Source organism: Oncorhynchus nerka, linkage group LG1, assembly GCF_034236695.1.
Source record: "Oncorhynchus nerka isolate Pitt River linkage group LG1, Oner_Uvic_2.0, whole genome shotgun sequence".
In the NCBI taxonomy this organism is placed as follows: domain Eukaryota; kingdom Metazoa; phylum Chordata; class Actinopteri; order Salmoniformes; family Salmonidae; genus Oncorhynchus; species Oncorhynchus nerka.
Genome location: NC_088396.1, coordinates 34,546,914 through 34,571,706, shown reverse-complemented (window position 1 = coordinate 34,571,706; position 24,793 = coordinate 34,546,914). Strand labels below are relative to the sequence as shown.

Below are 24,793 nucleotides of genomic sequence, written 5' to 3'. Positions count from 1 at the left end.
TTTGTAAAGCCAACAAAGAGCTGAATAATATTGACATTTGTAAAGTCAATTATAAAGTATTAGTTGAATTTGCATACATCAATTCATAAAGAATATCTGCTTATGGCTATACATCAGTTTATGTGAATGTAAATTCTGCAGTACTTACCCTTTCACCTAGCTCCATCTTGGTGCTTCCCAAGAACCATTCTACAACGATTCCTTCATAAGTAAGTTCACAGTCGAAAGTGGCGGTCTCCCCGGCAGTAACAGTAACATCCTTGAGAGGCCGCATAAGCCCTATACTCCGCGCTTCAGATCGAGGAGAAGACATGGTTAGTTGACTGACTCATAAGAAACAAGTCCTTCTTTCACCAGACATCTTTGTATCCCAATTCTTAACAGGCATATTCTCCTTGGTCCCTAAACTACCAGGACAACTAAGGGCTGGAGGGAAAATCGGGTTATCATGGACTGTCCTAGTTATTTGCATTTAGAGTGTCTTCTCACTGTGAATGTTGTAGCTCCACCAATCATAACCACTGACCACCCACTCCAGATAAGGCATGAGGCTTCTAAAATAGCCACAACACCTGATTGGACAACAGCTCTCCCTTGCTGAGCTTTAGTATCTTTTGCCGTCAGTCAACTAGCAAAATGGTGGAGTACAACTTGCACTACCAAAATGTACTACTTGCTGTACAAAAGGTTACTTGTCAGAGGAAAGCCATAATATTTAGTCAAAATGAAAATGTGTGTATGTATGTTGTGTCATAGGATTCTCACCTTTAACTCTGAGCTGAGCATTGGATTTAGCATTGGCAGCCTGGAAGTCGACACCTCCGGCCTGATCCATGCGAACGTTGTATAGGATAAGGACATGCTTTGTACCCTCCTCCTTAATCTCACAGTCCTGAAAACACAGATCACAGAAACATCAGTCACTACATAATACAACCAAATAAATGGTCTTGTTCACATGGGCTATTTCAAATAAATCAAATATTTCAAATAAATCAGTCAATACCACTTACAGGAGACTGGTGAAGAGCCTCTCCTTTGAGTTTCCAGTGACCGTGGACATCATCGGCAGAGATCTCGGTCTCAAACTTGGCAATTTCAGTTTCTGTCACTTCCACGCTGTACAGTGGACGAACAACCTTAATGTCACGCTCCTCAATGTCCAGCCTGGCTGTGGTTTTATCAGAACCACAATCGCAAGTGTACTCTCCAATGTTGCCCTTCTCTGCTTTCTTCACTGTCAGCAAACGCCTCTTTCCATCGGTTTTAATGATCAGATTCTTGCTAGGCATGATTTCCTGGCCGTCCTTGAACCATTTCACCTCAGCAGAGGTCTTGCTAAGTTCACAAACCAACATCACTTCGTCCTTCTCAACGGCAGTGTAGTCTTGCAGTTTTGTGACAAAGTAAGGTTCTCCCTCTGTCAAGCACAAAGAGGAAAGTATGAGGAAATGTAAAGTTATGTTTAACTGCAGGCTTTATGTGAATTAAATGACTCAAACTAAATGACACCACAGTTCAATCAATAGCTTACCAAGAACAGTGAGCATGGCCTCAGAGCTCTTGCCCAAGGCTTCTACTTTGATCATGGATGTGTCATCAATGGACACCTGCTTGAAAGTCAATGTGTGCATTTTGCCATTGTCTGACATGTGCACAACCTTGCTGGGGTGCAGACGGACGTCGTTCTTGTACCAGACGACAGAGATTTTGTCATGTGACAGTTCAATACTGAACTCTGCTGTTTCACGCTCCTTGACTGTGACATCCTTGATGGGCTTGACAAACTCAAGGCGTATACCTTATCACAAAAAAAAATCGCAATTTTATTAATACAATCTCAAATATTTTCTTTATTTATTATTTGATTATTTCAAAACATCCATGATCTCAATAATTACCTTGGATAACTAGTTTTCCTGTGGTCCTCTTGTCCTCAGCCTCAAATATGTATTTAGCTTCATCCTCATATGCAGCCTTTTTGACCACCAGAGTGTGTATCTTTCCTTCATGGATAATCTCAAACTTGTCATCATTTTCCAACTCCTGAGATCCCTTGAGCCAACGGAAGGTCTTGGTTGGTCTTGAAATCTCAACCTCAAATCTTCCCTCATCTTTCTCATACACTTGCACATCACTCAAAGGTGTGATAAAGGTCAGTGGCAGTTCTGGAATAAAACCAATAGGCAACACATTATAGTAGATTGAATATCAGTCGTTCTACTATTTAAATTGTGAAAAAAGGTGAATACAGAGTATAAATGAAAAAATAGATCAGAAATAGAAATCTTACCTTTCACTTTCAGGTTGGCTGTACACTTAGCATTGGCAGCTGTGAATCCAACCTCTCCTGTTTGGGAGACCTTGCAGTTGTATAATGTGAAAGTGTGCTTGGCACCATCCTCAATGATTTCAATATCTGGGGAAGGTGAAAGGGTTTCTCCCTTCAGTTTCCACTGGCCATGGACATCATCTTCAGAGATTTCCACTTCAAAACGAGCGGTCTCGCCATCGAAGAGCTCAACACCATACATTGGGCGAGATACCTTGATATCACGAGCTGCAATTGAACAGGGGAAAGAGGGCAATTAATTGAACCAAGAAAACAAAAACAATCTTTACTATTAGATTTTATGATTGTAAAAATGAATTGCTTACCTTCAATGCTAATGGTTGCCATGGTCTTGTCCGTATCACAATCACATAGGTATTGTCCCTTGTCTTTTCCTTCCACTTTCTTGATAGACAACGTTCTTTTGTTGCCCTCAGCCCTTATGGTTACCATCTTAGAGGCCTTAATTTCAGTCTCATTATGGTACCACCTCACAGGGACATCTTTGCTGAGTTCACAGTCCAGAGTGACCTCGTCCTTCTCGACTGCGGTGTAATCCTGCAACTTCACTGTGAAGTATGCGTCACCCTCTGGAACAGGAAAATGTTTTATCAATTGCTGTAGATCAAATAACAATAACACTCTCGAATGATGCCATCTCTCCATGTTGCATAGCATAGAAGAACAATGTAGAAAACAGGAGATGAACAAAGAGCCATAAAGAGGATAAAGAGAATGAAAGAAAGAGGTACAGAGTAGGGGTTACCTAGCACCGTCAAGTTTGCCGTTGAGGGAATTCCTTTAGCCTCTGCCTTAATCTGGCAGGTATCATCTAGAGTCAACTCCTTGATTTCTAAGGTGTGTTTCTTTCCTTCAAAATGGATGAGCACGGTCCTGCTCACATGGAGTTTGATTTCATTTTTGTACCATGTCAGGGGTACCTTCTCATGAGAGAGCTCAACCTCAAACCGAGCTGTTTGACCTTCCTTGGCAGTTTGGTCCTTTAGTGGTGTTATGAATTTGAGCCTCATACCTACAATATATTAGTTGAGTGCATAACAGTGTTACTGTCTTTGCCCAATAAACAGTCTTGTTGCCCAGTAAGATAATGAATCAATAAAGAATTAAGATGACAACATACTAAAAGCAGCTCATATCTAACACAAAGCCAGATCAAAGATTCAGCGCCATGTAAAACAGAAGAGTTAACTGAGAATCGTTTCAGCCAGTACTTACCCTCCACAGTCAACTGGGCTGTTGACTTTTTGCCCAAGACTTCAATAGTGTATTGTCCCTCATCATCAAATTCACTGTTGTTTATGACCAATATATGTTTCTTTCCATCATCAATAATGTCATATTTGTCGCCTGTCGACAGGATGTCTGACCCCTTTAACCACATGACTTTAGGCACATCCTTTGTGATAGTACACTCAAACATAGCCTGTTTCTTTTCAGGTACAGACACGTCCTTCAAGGGGACTGTGAAGTCCATTTCCAGTTCTGTGAGGTATGAATAATGATTAAGTATGACTGACGCATTATCCATCTTCCTTTGGATCACAGAGACTTTACAAACACATACAGCACATGACAGTATATATTGTTCGTTTTTGACACTTTCTTACCTGTGACTGTGAGCACCCCAGTCGTGATAGCGTTCAGAGCTTGATAAGACACTTCACCACACTGGTCAAGCTGAGCATTTTTCAGAGTGAGGAAACGTTTCTGGCCCTCAGATTTGATTTCAACCATCTAAAAATGTAAATAGAATTTGAACAAAAGTGTAAATGCATCAACATTTAAACAACATGTACGGTACATATTTCCAATCATTGTGGTTAGAATCCAGAAATATATTAAAGTCAAATGATATGTCTTACCGGTGATCTTTGCAGGACTTGCCCTTTAAGTTTCCATTCTCCAGCCACATCCTCTTCAGATATTTCAGTTTCAAACGTAACCTCCTCTTTCTCAACAACCTCCATACTGGAGATAGGCTTCAAGATCTGAGCTTCACGTTCTGTAAAAGTATAACAAATATTTTAAAGGATTCACTTCATGTTTATTTTATTTAAAACCTTATTTTACCAGGTAAGTTGACTGAGAACACATTCTCATTTACAGCAACGACCTGGGGTATAATTACAGGGGAGAGGAGGGGAGATGAATGAGCCAATTGTAAACTGGGGATGTTCAGGTGACCGAGATGGTATGAGGGACAGATTGGGAATTTAGCCAGGACACCGGGGTTAACACCCCTAGTCTTACGATAAGTGCCATGGGATCTTTAGTGACCACAGAGAGTTAGGACACCTGTTTAACATCCCATCCAAAAGACAGCACCCTACACAGGGCAATTTCCCCAATCACTGCCCTGGGGGATTTATTATTATTTATTTTTTTACACCAGAGGAAAGGGTGCCTCCTGCTGGCCCTCCAACACCACTTCCAGCAGCATCTGGTTTCCCATCCAGGACCAACCCTGCTTAGCTTCAGAAGCAAACCAGCAGTGGGATGCAGGGTGGTATGCTGCTGGCAAAGGCTATCATGTAGATAGCGTTAGTGGACAACATAACATGCAATTGCAGACCGTAACATAACATACAAGTAACATAACATAGAATATGCAACCAACCTCCAAGAGTCAGGTTAGCTGTGTATCTGCGGCCTTCAACCTCCATGGCATATTGTCCAATATCATCAGGTGATACTTTCTTAACTATGAGAGTCAGTTGTTTTCCTTCTTTCTTGACCTCAGTCTTGTCAGTGGGATCATTAGGAATCTCCTTGTCGCCATGGAACCACTTCCAGTTGGGGGTTTCTTTGAAGAGCTCACATTTGAAAGTGGCAGTGGCCTTGGGTTTCACATGCTGATCTCTCAATGGTTTCTGCAACCAGTCTCTGATAATTTCTGTAAAATAAAATAAAAATTAATATTGAAAAAATGGCTCCTTTTCATGTAGCCAAGACACAACAAACATGAGAAGACAGGCACAGGACTACAATCCACATATAAAAACAAAGCAGGGAAAGTCGAAGACCAACTAGAGACGATCCACAGGAACTGAGTAAAATGGGGGTCTCCTGGCAAGAGGCAGAAGCCCTCACACAGAATGTTGCATTACAACCTGCAATTTAAAGAGATTTTTATTTGGATTTCATGTAATGGACATACACAAAATAGTCCAAATTGGTGAAGTGAAATGAAAAAAGAATTACGGAAAAGTGGTCCGTGCATATATATTCACCCCCTTTGCTATGAAGCCCCCAAATAAGATCTGGTGCAACACATTACCTTTAGAAGTCACATAATTACTTAAATAAAGTCCACCTGTGTGCAATCTAAGTGTCATATGATCTGTCACATGATCTCAGTATATATACACATGTATATAAAAGGCCCCACAGTCTGCAACACCACTAAGCATGGGGCATCACCAAGCAAGCGGCACCATGAAGACCAGGGAGCTCTCCAAACAGGTCAGGGACAAAGTTGTGGAGAAGTACAGATCAGGGTCGGGTTAAAACAAAAATCTGAAACTTTGAACATCCCACGGAGTATCATTAAATCCATTATTAAAAAATGGAAAGAATATGGCACCACAACAAACCTGCCAAGAGAGGTTCGCCCACCGGAACTCACGGACCAGGCAAGGAGGGCATTAATCAGAGAGGCAACATTGAGACCAAAGACAACCCCGAAGGAGCAGCAAAGCTCTGCAGCGGAGATGATAGTATCTGTCCATAGAACCACTTTAAGCTGTACACTCCACAGAACTGGGCTTTACGGAAGAGTGTCCAGAAAAAAGCCATTGCTTAAAGAAAAATATAAGCAAACACGTTTGGTGTTCGCCAAAAGGCATGTGGGAGATTCCCCAAACATATGGAAGGTGGCACTGGTCAGATGAAAATGTAGCTTTTTGGCCATCAAGGAAAATGCTATGTCTGGCGCAAACCCAACACCACTCATCACCCCGAGAACATCCCCAACACCACACCATCATGCTGTGGGGACGTTTGTCATCCTCAGGGACTGGGAAACTGGTCAGAATTGAAGGAATGATGGATGGCACCTTCTAGCAGGACAATAACCCTAAGAATACTGCTAAAGCAACACTCGAGTGGTTTAAGGGGAAACATTTAAGTGTCTTGGAATGGCCTAGTCAAGGCCCAGACCTCAATCCAGTTGAGAATCTGTGGTATGACTTAAAAAATGCTGTATACCAGCGGATCCCATCCAACTTGAAGGAGCTGGAGCAGTTTTGCCTTGAAGAATGGGCAAAGATCCCAGTGGCTAGATGTGCCAAGCTTATAGAGGCATACCCAAAGATACTTGCAGCTGTAATTGCTGCAAAAGGTGGCTCTACAAAGTATTGACTTTGGGGGAGGGTGAATAGTAATGCACACTCAAGTTCTTTTTTTGTCTTATTTCTTGTTTGTTTCACAACAAAAATATTTTGCATCCTCAAAATGCATGTTGTGTAAATTAAATGATACAAACCCCGGAAAAAATCTATTTTAATTCCAGGTTGTAAGGCAACAAAATAGATAAAATGCCAAGGGGGTGGATACTTTCGCAAGCCACTGTATGCTTCCAAAGGGGACGAAGTCAAGTATGTCAAGCTATGTAGCAATTACACAATGTTTTTCCCGTGCTTATGAATAGGCTAGTAATGCATTATTTAGATTGGTTAAATGAATTGCTCCTAAAATGATTAGTGCATTTGTTTAGTTACAAATATAGATATTCTCCTGTACATACCAATGATTTTGACATCTGTTTTAGTCCTGATGTCATCACACTCGCAAGCGTAAATGCCAGCGTCGTCATCTCCTGTGTCCTGGATTGTAATGGCATGCTGCATTCCAATGACATTGATAGCCACTTTTCCAGGGATGTTTTTAAGAGGGACACCACTCTTCTTCCAGACCACATCTCTCTCTTTGTTCAACTCACAGGTCAGGTACATAGGCTGACTCTTGAGGACCGACATACCATCCTCTTCCAGAGTCTTTACCCACTTCACAGGCAATTCTATGAGGAAAGAAAGTCATATTCCAAAGCATACATCAAATATGACTTATCTTTAAGTAATCAGAGAGGTTGAAAAGAAGTAAAGAAGTTTGTTACACAGAACAAATATGTATGGATTTAGAATAAGTACCTTCTACTATTAGTTTGGCGGTTGTTGTCTTTTCCTTGTTGCCCAGCTTGGCAACACAAGTATATTCACCAGTGTCAGAAACTTGCACATCAATGATGAGCAGTTTGCGATCTTTGCCATCCGAGTAGAACTTGTGTTTTGGGCTCTCTCTTATGTTGGCGTCATCTTTCATCCATGTAGTAATTGCAGTAGAAGGCGAAACTTCGCACTCAAACGTAGCAGAAGCACCGACTGACTCAGCCTCCTGTAACACTATGTCTTTGAGTGGTCTCGTAAACTTCAGTGGAACTGCTTTGAGCTGGAATCCAAAAGGATTAGCATCTGGGGGTTTGTCTCCTCCAGCACCGGGCTTCAGTCCTCTACCCCGACCACCACCAGGTGAAGGGGTTTGCTTAGCTGAAATCGGAAAAATGTAATTGCATGATAAGTTCAACAACACTACCTTTGCTAAGACGTTTTGTTTTATTTCATTTTTAAGAACTGTATTTTTTCAGTACATGAACGTCAACATAAAACCTCAGAGAGAAAACTCTCTTGGACATGTCGCCAAGGGCAACAAACAAGTGGCATTACCCGTATTTCCCAAAGAGGATGAAGAGTATTAAGCAAGTTAACAACACAATAAAACGCTACTATACGGACTATAAGGAAGTAATATACGGACTCAAACATTCAAACACATTTAACATAGTTTTCATAGTAAATAAGACAAGATAGGTATGATTACAAACACCTATAAGGGAAACCCATATAAGGATATAGGTTAAAGTCATGATATTTCTGAGCACTTTAAGTTTCTATATCTTTATCACACCCATATTACCAACATGCATGTTTTTGTTTATTCTCACCTTGAATGCCTCTACCTCTACCTCTACCGGCAGCATCCTCTTTTGGTTTCCCATCTGAGTAAAGACAATTGTATGACTTTCTCATTAAGAAATCAAATATATGACTACAACTGGCAAAATGGTTGGACATTACACAGAAAACTGTGAAAGATGGGAAAGATGAATGGATACAAAATGAAGCACCAAGGGCAAGATTATTGGACATGAGAAGATGGCATGGACATAGAGAATTGAAAAAATGCCAGAAATTGACATGGAGAGCTTGAACACGCTGTAATGGATGTGTACAAGACAATGGAGACAAATATTAGTACATCTAGACAGTGGACAAAAATGACTGACGTTGATACTTGGACTGCACAAAATGTAGACATTAAGATGAGAAGATGAAAACATTAAGATGGACATGGTTGGAAAACACAGTGTGGACATGGACATGGTTGGTCTACATAGAATGAGGACAAGACGTGAGACAAAAAGATGGACATGGTTGGAAAACACAGTGTGGACATGGACATGGTTGGTCTACATAGAATGAGGACAAGACGTGAGGCAATAAGATGGACATGGATGGAGGTAATGAAAGATGGATGTCTAGCTCGACGATAACTGGACAGATAGATTAATGGATGAATGGAGGATGGATCAGGTGAGACACTTCCTGAGCCACCAGTGGTAAGTTTCAGCAGCAATAATCTCACCTCTGCTGGCACCTGGCATTCCAGGGGTCTCACGTGCATCACCTTCCAAAGGTTCCTCTCCCCAGTCTTCTGTGGACCCAGAACTATCTCGAGGGACAAGTTCCCATCCCCAACCTTCATTGTCAGATTCCAGCTCCTTCTCTGGCTCCTCCTCAAAGACTTCCTCCTCCAACTGAGTTGAAATCTTTCGTAACTGTACAGGGGACAGTTCCTTCATTGCTGGCACCTTCTCTTTAACCGTTTTATGTGGTGCTTCCTCTTCTGGTGATATTTTCTTTGGAACCTTTTTTAGGGTAACACCTTCAAATGAATCTTTAGGTGAAACCTGTCTAGGGAGCTTTTTGGTGCGTTCTGCACTGGGCTTCCTCTCCATAATAATTTTTTCAATTTCTTTTGGCTTTGGTTTTTCAACCTTAGGTGAAGGAGTCTTTTTCAGTTCCACCTTTTTCTTAAGTGTCTCTTCATGCTTTAAGGGTTTGTCTTTTTCTTTTTCTTCTGGTTCTTTAGGCACAAGCTCCACCTTTTTTAACTGTGTTGGTTTTTCCTCTTGAGGACTCTTTTCAATTTTCTTTACAGGTACTGGTTTTGGAGGACTTGGCTTTTGATGAAGAGGTTTTTCAGCCTCTTTCTTCTTCTCAGGCTCCTTCTCAGGCTTCACAGTTTCAGCTTTTGGTGACTTAGAAAATGGCTTCAATTTAACTTCTTCCTTCTCTTGCTCCTGCAAGGAATTGTCTTCACCTTTGTCAGTGGTTTGTCAAACTCTTCGACGTGTTCATCTTCAGGAGCTTTGGCCACTGGTTTAAATTTGGCTGCCTGTGGCTCTTTCGTATCCTTTGAGATGGTTTCAGATTTCTTCATAGGAGCAGAAATGGATTCTTTAACTGCTTCATCTCTTTGTGGTCTCTCACTTCTATCATAAGCAGCTCTGGATTCAGTGTCTTTTTTGTCTTTCTCTGGCTCAACAGTTCCCGGTTTAGCAGGTTTTTCAAATGGTTTAAGCTTGACAGTTTCTTGCTCATTCTCGTCTGATGGCAATTTCGATACCTTCTTCAGAGATAAACTAGGTTGGCCAGGTGATTCTTCTTTCAGCAACTTTGGTGTTTTCTTCAAACCCATTTTCTCCTCTACTTGGACATCTTTCAGAACCTTTTGGGATTTTTTCAGGTGAACCAAAGATTCCTCAGTAGAATCTTTTGATGCAACTTCTTTAGGTTTGTGAAACTCCACCTGTTCAATTGGCTTCTTAACGTATACTGAGGTTCTCTCAGCTATTTCTGTTGTTTCAAACATATACTCCTCTCTCTCGTAACTTTCAACAACTATGGTCCTTGAGGCTTCCTGGGTCGGAACCTCCGGTTCAACTGTCTCTTCTTCTGAGGGTATCTGTGGCACCCTTTTCAGCTTAATGATATCCTGCTCTTCCTCAGTGTCCTTTGAAATTCTGGTCACTTTCTTCAAAGTTGGCATTTCAAGTTTTTCTTCCTTCAGAACAGGAATTCTACCCTTTTTCTTAATAATCGTTGGCACCGCAGTTGTTTTTGCTGAAGTAGTAAGATTTTGTTTAAGACAGAGAGCAACGACCAACAATTATTCATTTGCATCACAAAACAACAAAGGACTCCAATATTAAACATTTTACAGCAATACTGTACACTCCACATTCACTCAGCAACAAAAGATTTAGGACAGTTCACGGGACATATTTTCAAACAGACAAGTTAAACAGACATTTTCCCAAGTAAAGTAAACTGGTATCTATCATGTATTTAAATGAGTAATTCATTGATCAAATGATGAAGCTATCTTTTAATGTTTGATCTCTTAATCTGTTTACTATCTATGTTTTGCATTAATAGGTTAAAAATAATTATTTGATATATTGTTAGTGTTCTACCCTTTGGTATATTGTTATTGTGTTCTACCCTTTGATATATTGTTATTGTGTTCTACCCTTTGATATATTGTTATTGTGTTCTACCCTTTGATATATTGTTATTGTGTTCTACCCTTTGATATATTGTTATTGTTTTATACCCTTTGATGTATTGTTAGTGTTCTACCCTTTGATATATTGTTATTGTGTTCTACCCTTTGATGTATTGTTATTGTGTTCTACCCTTTGATATATTGTTATTGTGTTCTACCCTTTGATATATTGTTATTGTGTACTACCCTTTGATATATTGTTATTGTGTTCTACCCTTTGATGTATTGTTGCAATCTTACCTTTGCCAGCTCCCCCGGGTGCTGTTACAGGGCCCTTATCTGTAGGAATGTAGGAATGTAAGATTCCAGTTAAGGTATAGGATGAAAATATATTGTAAGGGATTCGGGAAAGCACCCATACGTTTGTGGCTAATCACTAGGATAGGATGTGATAAACTGTCCTATAAGAGGGGAAAATGTACTTCGACACACAGTATAGCTGTATACAATTAACACTGTACATTACACACTCAACATATACACTATACATACATTGGACGTTACCCATGTCATAAAGATTATACACATCTCTTACAGCCACATACATCAAACATGTACTATGTACATATATACACTACAAGAAGCAGGGGTATCAATATTTGGGTTAGAGGAAGAAGTGTGTCATGCAATATGTTGACTTTTGATGATTTGAGCAATGTATTCCTTTTCACATTGGTGAAGTCTTTTTGAAATGTAATGACTCTGTAGCAGGTGTGTAAGTACAGGCAGTTGCATGCGACTTACCCCTATTGCCAATATTTTCTGAGAAAAGAGTACTGCATGTACTTACTAGCCTGTACAGGGTAACTACTGTTAGTTATTACACTAGTAGAGTGTAGAAGTGTCTTTATTCTAAGCAAGCACTATCAAGCATGCACATTTTGTTAGAAGTACACACTTCAAGTGAGTAGGTATCATGAGATAAAGACAAACAGATAAACCTCTAACAAGGTTTAAAAGTATGCTGTAGAGTAGACAGACAAACGAAGCAACATAAAATGTGGTTTCTAAGTGCCAGTGTAAAATGCAAGTATACATGTTGTATACATACAGGTGTGTTCACTCATACTACTTAAGTGCAGCATGTGTGAGGCTCACATGCTCTTAGGAACCTGTCAATAAGAGCAAACAGACATTTGAAGAACACACCATGAATGGCAGAAACAAGAAAGACTACCTTCAGGGGGTGAAGCACTAGGTGAAACAGGTGAAGGCGTTTTCATCGGTGGGGAGGATCTCTTTTCAGCTGGTGACATTTTAAATACAAATATGCCAAAGGTCATAATCAGGACAATCAAGAGTGTTTGAGCTAAAATTTGCTCACCAACTACAAACATTTAATAGAGCAGATAGACATTAAGAAAAAACTAAATTGAAACAAACATCAGAAACACTACCTTCAGTAGGAGACACTGTTTCTACAAGAGGAGCAGGTGAAGGCTTTGGTATCTGAGGTGGTGGGGAGGCTTTCTTCTGCACTGGTTTCACTTTAAATACAAGTATTCTAAGGTCACATTCAAGAACTGACAGCTTGAGCTAAGAGTTGTTAAACAAACACAAACATTGACAGAACATAACATGAATGACAAAAACATAAGAGACTACCTTCAGGGGGAGAAGCTTTCTCCACACGGGGGGCATCTGAAGGCTTTGGCTTCGGTGCAGAGATTTTCTTGTCTGGTGTCGCTTTAAAGACAAGTACCCCAAGGTCACAATCAAGAACTGACCACTTTGGCCAAAGACTCATTAAAGAAACACTGAAAGAGCAGACTATCATTTGAGGAAGACAACATGCATGACACAAACACACTACCTTCAGGGGATGATACTTTTTCTACATAGGGAGCAGGGGAAGGCTTTGGTGTTGGAGGAGAGATTTTCTTCTCCTCTGGTGGTTCTTTAAATACAAGTACACCAATGTCACATTCAAGAAAAAACTATTTTGGTTTGTTTAAGATTTGTAAACAAACACTGACACAATGAAACAGATTGAAGAAGATTGAGACATGAAACATTAAGGACAACACTTAGGAAAACACAATACAACAAGAAGATGTAAGAGTTTAGTTTAGTTTTTGATGAAGATGTAAGAGTCCCTTTAGTACCTTGTGGACGAGTGGTATCATCTGTAATTGAAACAGGGACCACTTCAGGGGCGACCCTTTGGTCTGGACAAGAAAAAGTATTATGCAATATTTAGACAACACAAAGATTTAGTCATGACAATATACAGTCCAACAAGGAAAGACGTAAGAAGAATACACAAAGACAGACAGACAATATATAAGAATGAGGCCCTCAGATTAAATACCTTTGTGAGGTGTTGGAGGCTGAACTCTCTCTTCTTCTTCTTTTTCCTTTTGTTTGATTGTCTTCTGTGATATTTTAGTTTTATACGGGATGTCATCTTCATTATGTGAAACAGCTTTCTTATATGCATTGGCTTCTTCCTCAGATAAGACAGCTTTCTTAGAAGGAATGGCTTCTACCTCAGATAAGACAGCTTTCTTAGAAGGAATGGCTTCTACCTCAGATAAGACAGCTTTCTTAGAAGGAATGGCTTCTACCTCAGATAAGACAGCTTTCTTAGAAGGAATGGCTTCTACCTTAGGTGAGACAACTTTCTTAGAAGGAATGGCTTCTACCTTAGGTGAGACAACTTTCTTAGAAGGAATGGCTTCTACCTCAGATAAGACAGCTTTCTTAGAAGGAATGGCTTCTACCTCAGATAAGACAACTTTCTTAGAAGGAATGGCTTCTACCTCAGATAAGACAGCTTTCTTAGAAGGAATGGCTTCTACCTTAGGTGAGACAACTTTCTTAGAAGGAATGGCTTCTACCTCAGATAAGACAGCTTTCTTAGAAGGAATGGCTTCTACCTTAGGCGAGACAACTTTCCTTTGAGGAATAACCTTTATACTTAAGATAGCTTCTTTCTTAGTGGTAGGAGTAGCTGATTTCTTTGGTGGAACCACTGTCGCTGGGTCAATGTGTCTAACACTTTCTCTTTGGGTTGCATCTTCCTCTTTCTTTGCAACAATGGCTTGAATTGGTTGATCATCTATTGTCTTTATTGGAACTTCTTGCCTTACTATCTCAGTTTGTTGTATATCTTCCTCTTCTAAATAAATATCATCCCTTACGTTTATCTGAGTCAATTCCTTTTCTCTCTCATATATCATAGCTTTGTCTCCATATGATACCTCTTCTCTGAAACTAACTTCCTCTGCCAGGGAAATTTTCTCAATGAAACCTGTTCTCTGTGAAACTTGCCCTGCTTCAGTCACAGGATCTCTCTTCACTGAAACGTCTTGCCTTACTTCAGTTACTGAAGCCTTCTTCACTGCAACTACTTGCCGTGCTTCGGTCACTGAATCTCTCTTCACTGAAACTTCTGGCCTCTTTTCAGCCACTGAATCCACCTTCACTGAAACTTTTTGTGGCACTTCAGTCACAGAATCCCTCTGCACTGGAACTTGTTGCCATGTTTCAGTCACGGAATCCCTCTTAACTGAAACTTCTTGTCTCATTTCAGTTACTGAAGTCTTCTTCACTGAAAGTTCTTGCCACACTTCAGAAGCTGAATTAAGGTTTGGTGAAACTTCTTTCAGCTGTTCAGTCACTGAATCCCTCTTCACTGAAACATCTTTCCTTGCTTCAGTCTCTGTTGTTACAGTTAGCTCAGTTGTTGAAGGAACTGTGATGGCTTTAAAGACAACACAAATTCAAGATTTGCACAAGAAGAATATATGAATTCAAGATTTGCACCATACAGCGGTGACTAAGAAGATGACAGTAAAACACAGAGACACTTTTACATAAAAGGTTGCCTGGAAGATGTGAATGTGTTTGAATAACATTCGGAAAGTATTCAGACCCCTTGACTTTTTCCACATTTTGTTACGTTACAGCCTTATTCTAAAATGGATTGAATATTTTTTTCTCTCAAATCAATCTACACACAATACCCCATAATGACAAAGTGAAAACAGGTTTTTTGAATTGTGCTATGACACTGGAAATTCAGCTCAGGTGCATCCTGTTTCCATTGATCATCCTTGAGATGTTTCTATAACTTGATCGGAGTCCACCTGTGGTAAATTCAATTGATTGGAAATTATTTGGAAAGGCACACACCTGTCTATAAAAGGAATTGTCCATAGAACTCCGAGATACGATTGTGTCGAGGCACAGATCTGGGGAAGGGTACCAAAAAATGTCTGCAGCATTGAAGGTCCCCAAGAAAACAGTGGCCTTCATCATTCTTAAATGGAAGAAGTTTGGAACCACCAAGACCCTTCCTAGAGCTGGCCGCCCGGCTAAACTGAGCAATCGGAGGGGAAGGGCCTTGGTCAGGGTGGTGACCAAGATCCCGATGGTCACTTTAACAGAGCTCTACAGTTCCTCTGTGGAGTTGGGAGAACCTTCCAGAAGGACAACCATTAGAGTGGCCAGATGGAAGCCACTCCTCAGTAAAAGGCACATGACAGCCCGCTATGAGTTTGCCAAAGGGCACCTAAAGGACTCTCAGACCATGAGAAACAAGATGCTCTGATCTGATGAAACCAAGGTTGAACTCTTTGGCCTGAATGCCAAGTGTCACGTCTGGAGGAAACCCAGCACCATCTCTACGGTGAAGCATGGTGGTGGCAGCATCATGTCTGGAGGAAACCTGACACCATCTCTACGGTGAAGCATGGTGGTGGCAGCATCACGTCTGGAGGAAACCCAGCACCATCTCTACGGTGAAGCAAGGTGGTGGCAGCATCATGTCTGGAGGAAACCCGGCACCATCTCTACGGTGAAGCATGGTGGTGGCAGCATCATGTCTGGAGGAAACCCGGCACCATCTCTACGGTGAAGCATGGTGGTGGCAGCATCATGTCTGGAGGAAACCCGGCACCATCTCTACGGTGAAGCATGGTGGTGGCAGCATCATGTCTGGAGGAAACCCGGCACCATCCCTACGGTGAAGCATGGGGGTGGCGGCATCATGCTGTGGGGATGAACGGCACAAAGTACAGTGAGATCATTCATGAAAACCTGCTCCAGAGCGCTCAGGACCTCAGACTGGGGTGAAAGTTCATCTTCCAACAGGACAATGACCCTAAGCACACAACCAAGACAATGCAGGAGTGGCCATTCAATGTCCTTGAGTGGCCCAGTCAGAAGCCGGACTTGAACCCGATCTAACATCTCTGGAGAGACCTGAAAATATCTGTGCAGCGATGCTCCCCATCCAACCTGACAGAGCTTGAGAGGATCTGCAGAGAAGAATGGGAGAAACTCCCCAAATACAGATGTGCCAAGCCTGTAGCATCATACCCAAGAAGACTCAAGGCTGTAATCGCTGCCAAAGGTACTTCAACAAAGTACTGAGTAAAGGGTCTGAATATTTATGTGAATGTGAATTATTATTATTTATTTTTTAATTTGCTAAGAATTCTAAACCTGATTTTGCTTTTTCATTATGGGGTATTGTGTGTAGATTGATGAATAAAAATAACAATTTTATCAATTTTAAGCCAGTAGAGTAGCAAAATTTGGAAAAGGTCAAGAGGTCTGAATACTTTCCGAATGCAATGTATATCAAAATGTGACTTTCAAATGATCTGTAATGACTGCATTTTAGAATGTAGAATTGTAGAACACATGTAATGCAGTACAATACCTTTTACTTCAGGAGTTTCTTTGGGCTTAGGTGTTACTTCTAATTTTGCAGCTGGAGTAACTTTCTCTGGTTTCTGGGGGACTTCTATTCAAACAAGTTAATAATAAAAGCAATCACTAAAAGGAGCTCAAAGTTACTGAGAATCATGTATGTACCAACGTGTGCTTTAGGAGAAGTCATGGTTTCTAGCATACCTTTTGTGGCAGCAACTTCATCCTCCTTTTTAGGTTTAGTTACTGGTGTTCTCACAGGCGGCTCATCCTTCTGTTTCACTTTTTTAAGACACACATGACATTACCAAACAAATCGCAATACAGTACAAGCGTGACAGCACAAACACAATATAAACAGAATCTTAAGGAATTCATTCTGTTCAAAAGACTACCAAGAGTTTTGAAGATGAAAGAAGATTTCAAAATGGAAAGGAAACAATTTTTTAACCATATCAGCATTTTCAATATCCAAAGACGTTGAAATATATACCTTTCTCTGTGTGGATTTCCTTTGGTGCAACGGGCTCTGCCGTGCTTGTTGCTTGCTGTGGCTTTTTAACTGCCTCTTCCTTTGGTGCTGCAACTGGCTCTGATTTGCTCATTGCTGTTTTTTTAGCTGCCTCTGTTGGTGTTGGTGCAGTTGGTGCTGCAACTGGCCTAGGCTTGCTAGTTTCCAGCTTTTTATCGGCATCTGTTGGTGTTGGTGCAGTTAGTGCTGCAACTGGCCTAGGCTTGCTAGTTTCCAGCTTTTTATCGGCATCTGTCTTTGGCCTCTCCGTTGTTTTAACATCCGTGATAACTTAAAAGGACATTCGTCAGTTGTTTTTTGCTACTTAAATCACCGATGGATGAAGAAGAGAAACCAGTATGTGCTAATCACACTCTAACGAGTGCTTTGCACATTTACAAAGAGCATGCTAAGTCAAGAAATAACCACAAAAAGACAACAATTTACAGAAATCAAGTTCTGACAAACAAACCTTCAACATACTGGCAAACAACACATTATTTAAATCAAGAAACAATCAGATTTGTGGATTGCATAAGAAGAGTACATATACCCTCAAGGATATATGACTTTCAAGTACCTTTTGTTGGAGTAGTGTCTGTCTTTTTGGGAACATCTTTAGGTTTAGGTGGTGGAATCGCAGATTCTTCTTTCTCTGTGATCTCTGGTACTTTTCTGGGAACAACCTTAGCTGCAGGTGGTTGAGGTGTGGGTTCTTCTTTCTTGATGATTATTTCTGGCACTTTTTAAGAACATTGTGATTAAATGGATGATTCACTCAAATCACAAATTACAAGCACATATTCTATGGACCTATTGAGTCAGCAAACCAATATTTGGATTTGTTTAAGCTGTGGCTAAGGAAACCAAACAAATCTTGGATTGCTGATTCTACAGATTCGAATATTGCTTGCTAATTATCCATACGATAATTTAAGAATTGTAATTTGGGAGAATTTGGAACAATAAAAAAACACTGCTAAAGAGGTTAGCATAAATAAGAATGAATAGATAGCTTGTTCACAACACTTAGAAGACATGTACATACAACACAGCTTAAGATGTAAAGTATATTGCAACGAGTTAACATTTTTGCTAAACTGGAAGCTTTACCTTTTTTTGAAATTTCCTCTTGTGGAGGTGAATCTGGCTTTCTAATGGGCTCAGCTTTGGGGTATTCCTCAGGAACTTTAAAGAACATTTGTTTTGTTTTAATGCTCAATAATGAATTCAGAGTGAAGCAAACAAAACAAACAGATGCATACATATCTCATTACAAACATCAATAAACACAGGTAGACATAAAGACATTGTGTTTGACTTGGACAAAAAGAATGCATACATGTCATAAAAGGACGGGAGTAGGAAAGAGCAATAAAGACAATATATAACAGTACCTTTGGGGTGAGGAGCTTCTGGTGTCTTTGTGGGAATGGGTTTTGGCTTTGGTTGAGCTTCAACCCTAGCTGCAGGTGCCATTTTTGTCTCAGGGGCCACTTTGGGCTCAGTAGCCATATGAGGTATGGGTGTAGGCACATCTTTCAGGTAATACAGAAACACTACCATTAGCAAATGTAAAGAATATACTTATAAAAGATGTAAGACTAAGAGAAAGCAAGAATACACACATGACAGTAAACAGTTCAATAAGAAATGATGCAATGCTCTCAAGTGAATTACTTCACAGGCATTGATGATACTAACAGTGAGTATGTTTCACCACTGTCAAACCACAAACAATGACAAGCCACAGACACATTCAACACACACAGAAAATGAGACGAATCAAAAACAGTTTATATAAAGCATTGGCTGACATAAAAAAAGGTGTAATACCTTTGCTGGGTTCTGGTCGTGAAATGGGCCGCTTTGGTTCAACATATTCTTCTAAGATAAATGAAAAAGGTACTAGACTTATCTGATAAAAATAAACACATTTAAAATGCTAAGAATCAAATCAGCGTGCTATTCGCATTAAGAGATCAACAGACAAAGACACAAAGGACAGACAGAGAAAAGAGTGAGGGACAGACAAAGTAACACAAAGGACAGACAGAGAAAAGAGCGAGGGACAGACAAAGACACAAAGGACAGACAGAGAAAAGAGCGAGGGACAGACAAAGACACAAAGGACAGACAGAGAAAAGAGCGAGGGACAGACAAAGTAACACAAACACACAACATTACTGTACCTGTAGGAGTGGGACAGGGCTTTTCATGTTCAACCAGTGGAGTGATCTTTTCTTCATGAGGCCTCCTTGCTTCAGGTACTTGAAAACATTGTGACTCTGTTTAAATGTCTTTCTCTGCACATACAGTACGCTGTACATTGTAGATCTTACATCCTACATAACTGATGACATCAAACATACTTGACATAAACCAAACATTTTTTACACAAATGAACAGTCATTAAGAATGGTTGACAAACAACATAGAATTAAAGAGAAAGGAAAGAATGACCTTAGAAGCACAGGGTCATGTGAATACCTTTGGTCGGAGCTGGAGCTGATGGCCTTTCCTCAGGTTTCTTGTAAGCTTCAGGAACTTCAAAGATAATTCCTTCATTAGAATACTAACTACTGCACAAATACTACTGCCATATGCGCCAGTAGACACAAAGGGGATAAGTTAATAAGTAGGCTAATACTATTGCAAAAACTCTACTGCCTTACATGCCAATAGACAAAAACACAGTAACTTAGTAAGTAGGCTAATACTACTGCAAAGCTTTGTCTGCAGTAATTTGGTGTTGCATTAATACTGTGTTAATGAAGCACTTTACATTTAAATTGATATTTATACAAATAGATATTGCCGCACATTGGCAGACTCACAGACGACAGCAGGTATGTACAGTAGTTGGACAGACAAAAGAGTTTGGTTGGACGAACACATATAGGAGTGTTTTTCCTTGACAACATGTAGACCCAATGGCCATTTTTCAAGAGAAGTTACAAAGTAACATTGATTTTGGCATGTTTACAAGTTTAATTCACAGCCATAAGCTGTCTTATGTGTCAATACCTTTAGGTACTCCTTCTCTTGTTCCCACTTGAGTTTTGGAAACACTCTCATCAACGGGTATCCTTTCTCCTGATGAAAAACAAGGAACAAACTTAGCTAAGGGAATTTAAAAGAAGTTCAAATTAACAAATGTAGGACTGACACAACATATCCTAAAAAAAATAATCTTCAAATAGGATGGAAGAAACAACAATGTCATACAACATTTAAATAGATGTAATGGTGATATTAGGGATTAATCAATGATCCTGAATTTACATTACAACAACTGAAGAAACACAAAAAGAGGGATAAAATGAAAGTGTTAGTACAAGAAAACAAGGGAACATTGACATGACATACATAAAGTACACACACACACACACACACACACACAACCTTTGAACCTATTACAGTTGACAAACAGAGAGATTTCTTGACATATGCAGATATTTAGTAATTATTGTTATTTTATCGACTAATACATGTTATCTCCAGAAAACTATTATTATACCTGTGTATGAAGAGAACTGAAGTTCTATCTTTTCTTCTTGCATTTCCCAACTTTCTTGCATTTCTCGCTCAAATTCTAGTTAGTATATCAAATGATAATAATCAATGGTAATAATACATTGTAGGAATGAGAGAATAAACACATCAACTTACTAGTGACACTAAAAACAATTAAACTACAATGAATAAACAAAAACAATGAATGATAAGGAAGTGATGATGGATTGTTAGATTTTTTGTGATGAGTTTAAGTGCCCAAACAACAGGCCCAACTAAAGGATGATAAGTATTTCATATTAGGGATGAGGTATTGATGAGGGATGAGGTCTTGATGAGGGATGAGGTATTTATTAGGGATGAAGGATTTAAGTAAGTATTAGAAGTCGCATGTGGGATTAAGATAAATCACAAGGTATTGTACCTCTCATTTCTGTCCTTTCTTCATAATAGTATTCAGCTGATTCTTCTTTGGGTTAAAAACGGAAGAAATTCTTAATTGTACCATAAAAGATTCCAGTTTAGTTTATGTAAATGTTCAACTTAACAATTAACATGTGCCAATCTTACCTTTGTATGCTTGTATTGATGAATCTGGGACATCTAAGGGTGTTGTAATAAATAAGTATACATATAATCTGACAGTATACACATGGTTAATGTTTACAGAATATTAGATTGGGGTGGTTATTTGCTATGGCAGTAAAACCTCACATATCCAACAAAGCCTGTCCAATAATATACCTTACATTTCATGTTGATATTCATGTCATAAAGACCCTTAGTATAAAGGGTTTCAGAAAATTACTAAATATTTTGTCACAGTGATTATTTTCAGTTGTTTTCTATTGCAATGACCAACCTATAAACTCTGGTTCAAACAAGGTTGACGTGCGGTTTTACTTTAAAAGGTCTTTGGGAATTTTTGAAATTTGGTCCTACATTTGTTCATTTGGCATTTGGTTAATTTGAAAATAATACTCACCAAAAGGAACCCTTCCTAATTCAATTTCTGTGAAAGGAGGAAGTAAAGGTATTATAACACGAGAATAATAATTGATGTATATAAATGCCTATAGGCATATCTAGCTAGTAAATGTACAGACCTTTGCCTGAAAGGTAAAGTTCAGCTGTGCTTTTAGCTTCACCGTTGGGTTCCAACCGCGCAATCACCGAGTAAACGCCTACAGGATTAGTAATGAAGATGGCTGAGTTTCTCATGATTATCTTTATATTTGTACGACTATAAAGTACATTTGCTTGACTCAAATCTACACACCTTCATCATCAGAGGTTATATTGCGGATGGTCATAAAGTGCCGTCGGCCTTCACTTCTGAAGTTATACTTTGGGCTCTCTTTAAGTCCCCAAGTGTCTTTGTACCATGTAACGATAGCATTGTCGAAGGACAACTCGCATTCGAAGGTAGCAGATTGGTTCTCATTCACTTCAATGCTCCGGATGCGTTTGGTGAAGTGAATTATGCCAGCTAAAAACAGATCATGGGAATCACTCTTAGCGTTGGTAGTTTGGTTTTGTTTTGTTTAAAACTATGAGTAACATTTTTTATCTTAAGTGTTACATCCTTAATCATTTATTACAAATATAATTGTGATTCTTAAGTGGGATCTTAATCGAAGTGAATCTATGTTAAATGCAGTAAAACATAAAGAAGTCAAACATAAAGAACAAGAACAATCTAACAAACAAAGACATGTACAATACGAGCAGCAAAGAGGTTAGTAAATGATATCCTGGAGGCAAACTAAATGATATCCTGGAGGCAAACTAAATGATATCCTGGAGGCAAACTAAATGATATCCTGGAGGCAAACTAAATGATAGCCTGGAGGCAAACTAAATGATATCCTGGAGGCAAACTAAATGATATCCTGGAGGCAAACTAAATGATATCCTAAATCCAAACTATTTGTTCAAACTATGGTCCCTTACCTTGTTGATCTCCATCTGTAAATTAGTATGGGAATAAGAAATAGATCAATTCCCAGTATAAACAATTCCGTACATCTCTTTCATGAGGACTCGAAAAACATAAATGAGTACCTACCCCCAACGGTCAATTTGGCGCTGGAAATATGTGGGCCACATACAACACGGTAGTTGCCCTGGTCTTTGGTTTGACACTGCTTGATCTTCAAGATGTGACGGTCACCAACAATGCTGATTTCATATTTGTCATTGTTGTCAAGCTTCTGAGTTCCCTTGTACCAGGACAGGGTGATCTCAGGGTAGTTGATCTTGATGTCACACTCAAAGGTTGCTGTGCTTAATGGAGTGGTATCTTGGTCTTCGATGTCGCTCACCAGAGTGACAGGCTGTAGATTAAAAGTATTATTATCAGTGGATATTCTGTCTAACCTAACACATTTTAGTGGACATATTCAGGAACATTTAGTACCTCAGCCTGCATTCTTGATTGCAACTCAGCCATAAACCTGGCCGTATCCTTAGATTCTCCTCCATGCTCAGTTTCCTGGATCAGAAAAATGTATAGTTATAATAATATATCATACTCACAATAAAGAGTTATTTACAGCAGGGCTCAACATTATGATAAATCCATAAAAGCAGAGTAGTTTTTGCTGCCCCAAGAACAGCTTATGAAAAAGCTGTGGTGGGCAGTAAGTTATCCTGGATGACTTACTTCCCTGTAGGGTGAAACCTTTCCTGGGCCAGTGCCAATGTCGATCCATGCTTAGTCCTAGATGGGCCATTTCAATTATTTATTATCTTACCGGTTTTCCACTTTCTGCTTCTTTCTCCCTCTTCAGCTGCTCAATGGCCTGAAGAAGACAACGGTAGTCAGTGATTCCGTATTCTCTAACAACTTTTTCATAGTCTTTGGGGTCCACACCCCTAAGAATCTCCACGAGGTCAATCTCTCCCTCCTTCTTTGGACTTTTCTGTTTGGATGGTGTCCTGTGTGTGAAGAGAGGGATATATATAGTAGTTCAAATCATTTCAAGTGTCTCTCATTAGATGTTAAAGTTATTGGTGGCATTACATATTTCTTTACAACTACACATACTTCTTCAGTTTTGCTCTGAAGTCTCCATCTACTCCCCCGGTGTCTTTCCTTTCGTCAACATTCAGGTCAGTGCTGGATTCTATTTCTCCTGCTTTGTTAGTTGCCACACATCTGTACTGTCCGGAGTCAGATTTGGTTATTTCTGTGATCTCCAACTTGGCATCTGGGCCTTTCTGCTCAATAGTGATGCGACCACCATGAGTGATCTGTCTCCACTTGCCCTTCATCCATTTCACGTTAGGAATAGGATCACCTCCAACTTTGGCAATGAAAGTTGCAGTGCCCTCTGTGAGTCAGAAACAACATAAAGTTGGCATCATGCACAAGCACAGTAAAGTATTTTCTAAGGATGTTGAGGTAAATGTTTAGATGTAATTGAGAATAAGTTAATCATACTTACTCTCTGTTACATTGACACTCTGGGGCTCATCTACAAAGAACAAGTTGTCCAATCTCTTTGTTGGAGTCTTTGCTGGAGCTGGAGCTGGGGCTGCAGCAGTGGCCTCAGGTTTGACTTCTTTTTCTGAAATCAAACAGAATTTCAGTCAAGCAGCTGCCCAGAGGGAAAATCACAATTACATGTCAAATTGCAGCAACAGTATACAACATAGGAATGTCAAGTAAATACTTTTGCACAATATGACCTTGTTACCTCTAATTGTCACTCTGGACCTTGCAAATTCACTTCCAACATCGTTGGTAGCCTTGCAGAGATAGTCCCCTGCATCTGTTTTCGATGTGCGGAGGACCTCCAAAGAGGCAGTGCCATCAGAAAAAACAACTCTACAGTTTGTGGAGGATTTTATCTCCTTCCTTTCCTTCAACCAATTAATCTTCAGAGGAGGGGCTCCATGGACATGGCAGCTAAGCTTCAGGTTCTCACCCTCGTTTACAGTCACAGGTTTGAGAGGGATGTCGAATACTGGGCCCTTCTTGTGTTCTGGTGATGTTTAGTGAACAACAAAGATTTTTTTCATAGAAGCATGCACAAAAATGTTGACTAGTGATGCAACATAAT

The 24,793-nt window shown here is 39.8% G+C and overlaps 1 protein-coding gene across 1 annotated transcript in view; it reads right to left on the bottom strand.

The window, feature by feature from the left end:
* ttn.1 (titin, tandem duplicate 1) overlaps positions 1-24,793 on the bottom strand; it is a 169,639-nt gene that overhangs the window by 103,854 nt on the left and 40,992 nt on the right. Inside the window, exons 42-84 of the mRNA XM_065018424.1 lie at positions 24,428-24,715; positions 24,176-24,298; positions 23,776-24,061; positions 23,483-23,666; positions 23,146-23,220; positions 22,795-23,062; positions 22,680-22,694; positions 22,006-22,215; positions 21,833-21,910; positions 21,712-21,738; positions 21,297-21,329; positions 21,151-21,195; positions 20,731-20,805; positions 20,238-20,306; positions 19,701-19,757; positions 19,403-19,480; positions 19,047-19,097; positions 18,608-18,748; positions 18,324-18,398; positions 17,791-17,952; positions 17,193-17,501; positions 16,904-16,981; positions 16,710-16,793; positions 12,852-12,935; positions 12,644-12,724; positions 12,436-12,525; positions 12,216-12,284; positions 11,279-11,317; positions 8,352-8,405; positions 7,501-7,896; positions 7,098-7,370; positions 4,971-5,246; positions 4,216-4,355; positions 3,961-4,087; positions 3,569-3,835; positions 3,099-3,365; positions 2,659-2,922; positions 2,294-2,560; positions 1,902-2,168; positions 1,535-1,801; positions 1,014-1,420; positions 766-892; positions 149-291 (exon numbers count right to left, since the gene is read on the bottom strand). Coding sequence (XP_064874496.1) covers positions 149-291; positions 766-892; positions 1,014-1,420; positions 1,535-1,801; positions 1,902-2,168; positions 2,294-2,560; positions 2,659-2,922; positions 3,099-3,365; positions 3,569-3,835; positions 3,961-4,087; positions 4,216-4,355; positions 4,971-5,246; positions 7,098-7,370; positions 7,501-7,896; positions 8,352-8,405; positions 11,279-11,317; positions 12,216-12,284; positions 12,436-12,525; positions 12,644-12,724; positions 12,852-12,935; positions 16,710-16,793; positions 16,904-16,981; positions 17,193-17,501; positions 17,791-17,952; positions 18,324-18,398; positions 18,608-18,748; positions 19,047-19,097; positions 19,403-19,480; positions 19,701-19,757; positions 20,238-20,306; positions 20,731-20,805; positions 21,151-21,195; positions 21,297-21,329; positions 21,712-21,738; positions 21,833-21,910; positions 22,006-22,215; positions 22,680-22,694; positions 22,795-23,062; positions 23,146-23,220; positions 23,483-23,666; positions 23,776-24,061; positions 24,176-24,298; positions 24,428-24,715 — 6,716 coding nt within the window. The remainder of the gene's footprint in view (positions 1-148; positions 292-765; positions 893-1,013; positions 1,421-1,534; positions 1,802-1,901; positions 2,169-2,293; positions 2,561-2,658; positions 2,923-3,098; positions 3,366-3,568; positions 3,836-3,960; positions 4,088-4,215; positions 4,356-4,970; positions 5,247-7,097; positions 7,371-7,500; positions 7,897-8,351; positions 8,406-11,278; positions 11,318-12,215; positions 12,285-12,435; positions 12,526-12,643; positions 12,725-12,851; positions 12,936-16,709; positions 16,794-16,903; positions 16,982-17,192; positions 17,502-17,790; positions 17,953-18,323; positions 18,399-18,607; positions 18,749-19,046; positions 19,098-19,402; positions 19,481-19,700; positions 19,758-20,237; positions 20,307-20,730; positions 20,806-21,150; positions 21,196-21,296; positions 21,330-21,711; positions 21,739-21,832; positions 21,911-22,005; positions 22,216-22,679; positions 22,695-22,794; positions 23,063-23,145; positions 23,221-23,482; positions 23,667-23,775; positions 24,062-24,175; positions 24,299-24,427; positions 24,716-24,793) is intronic.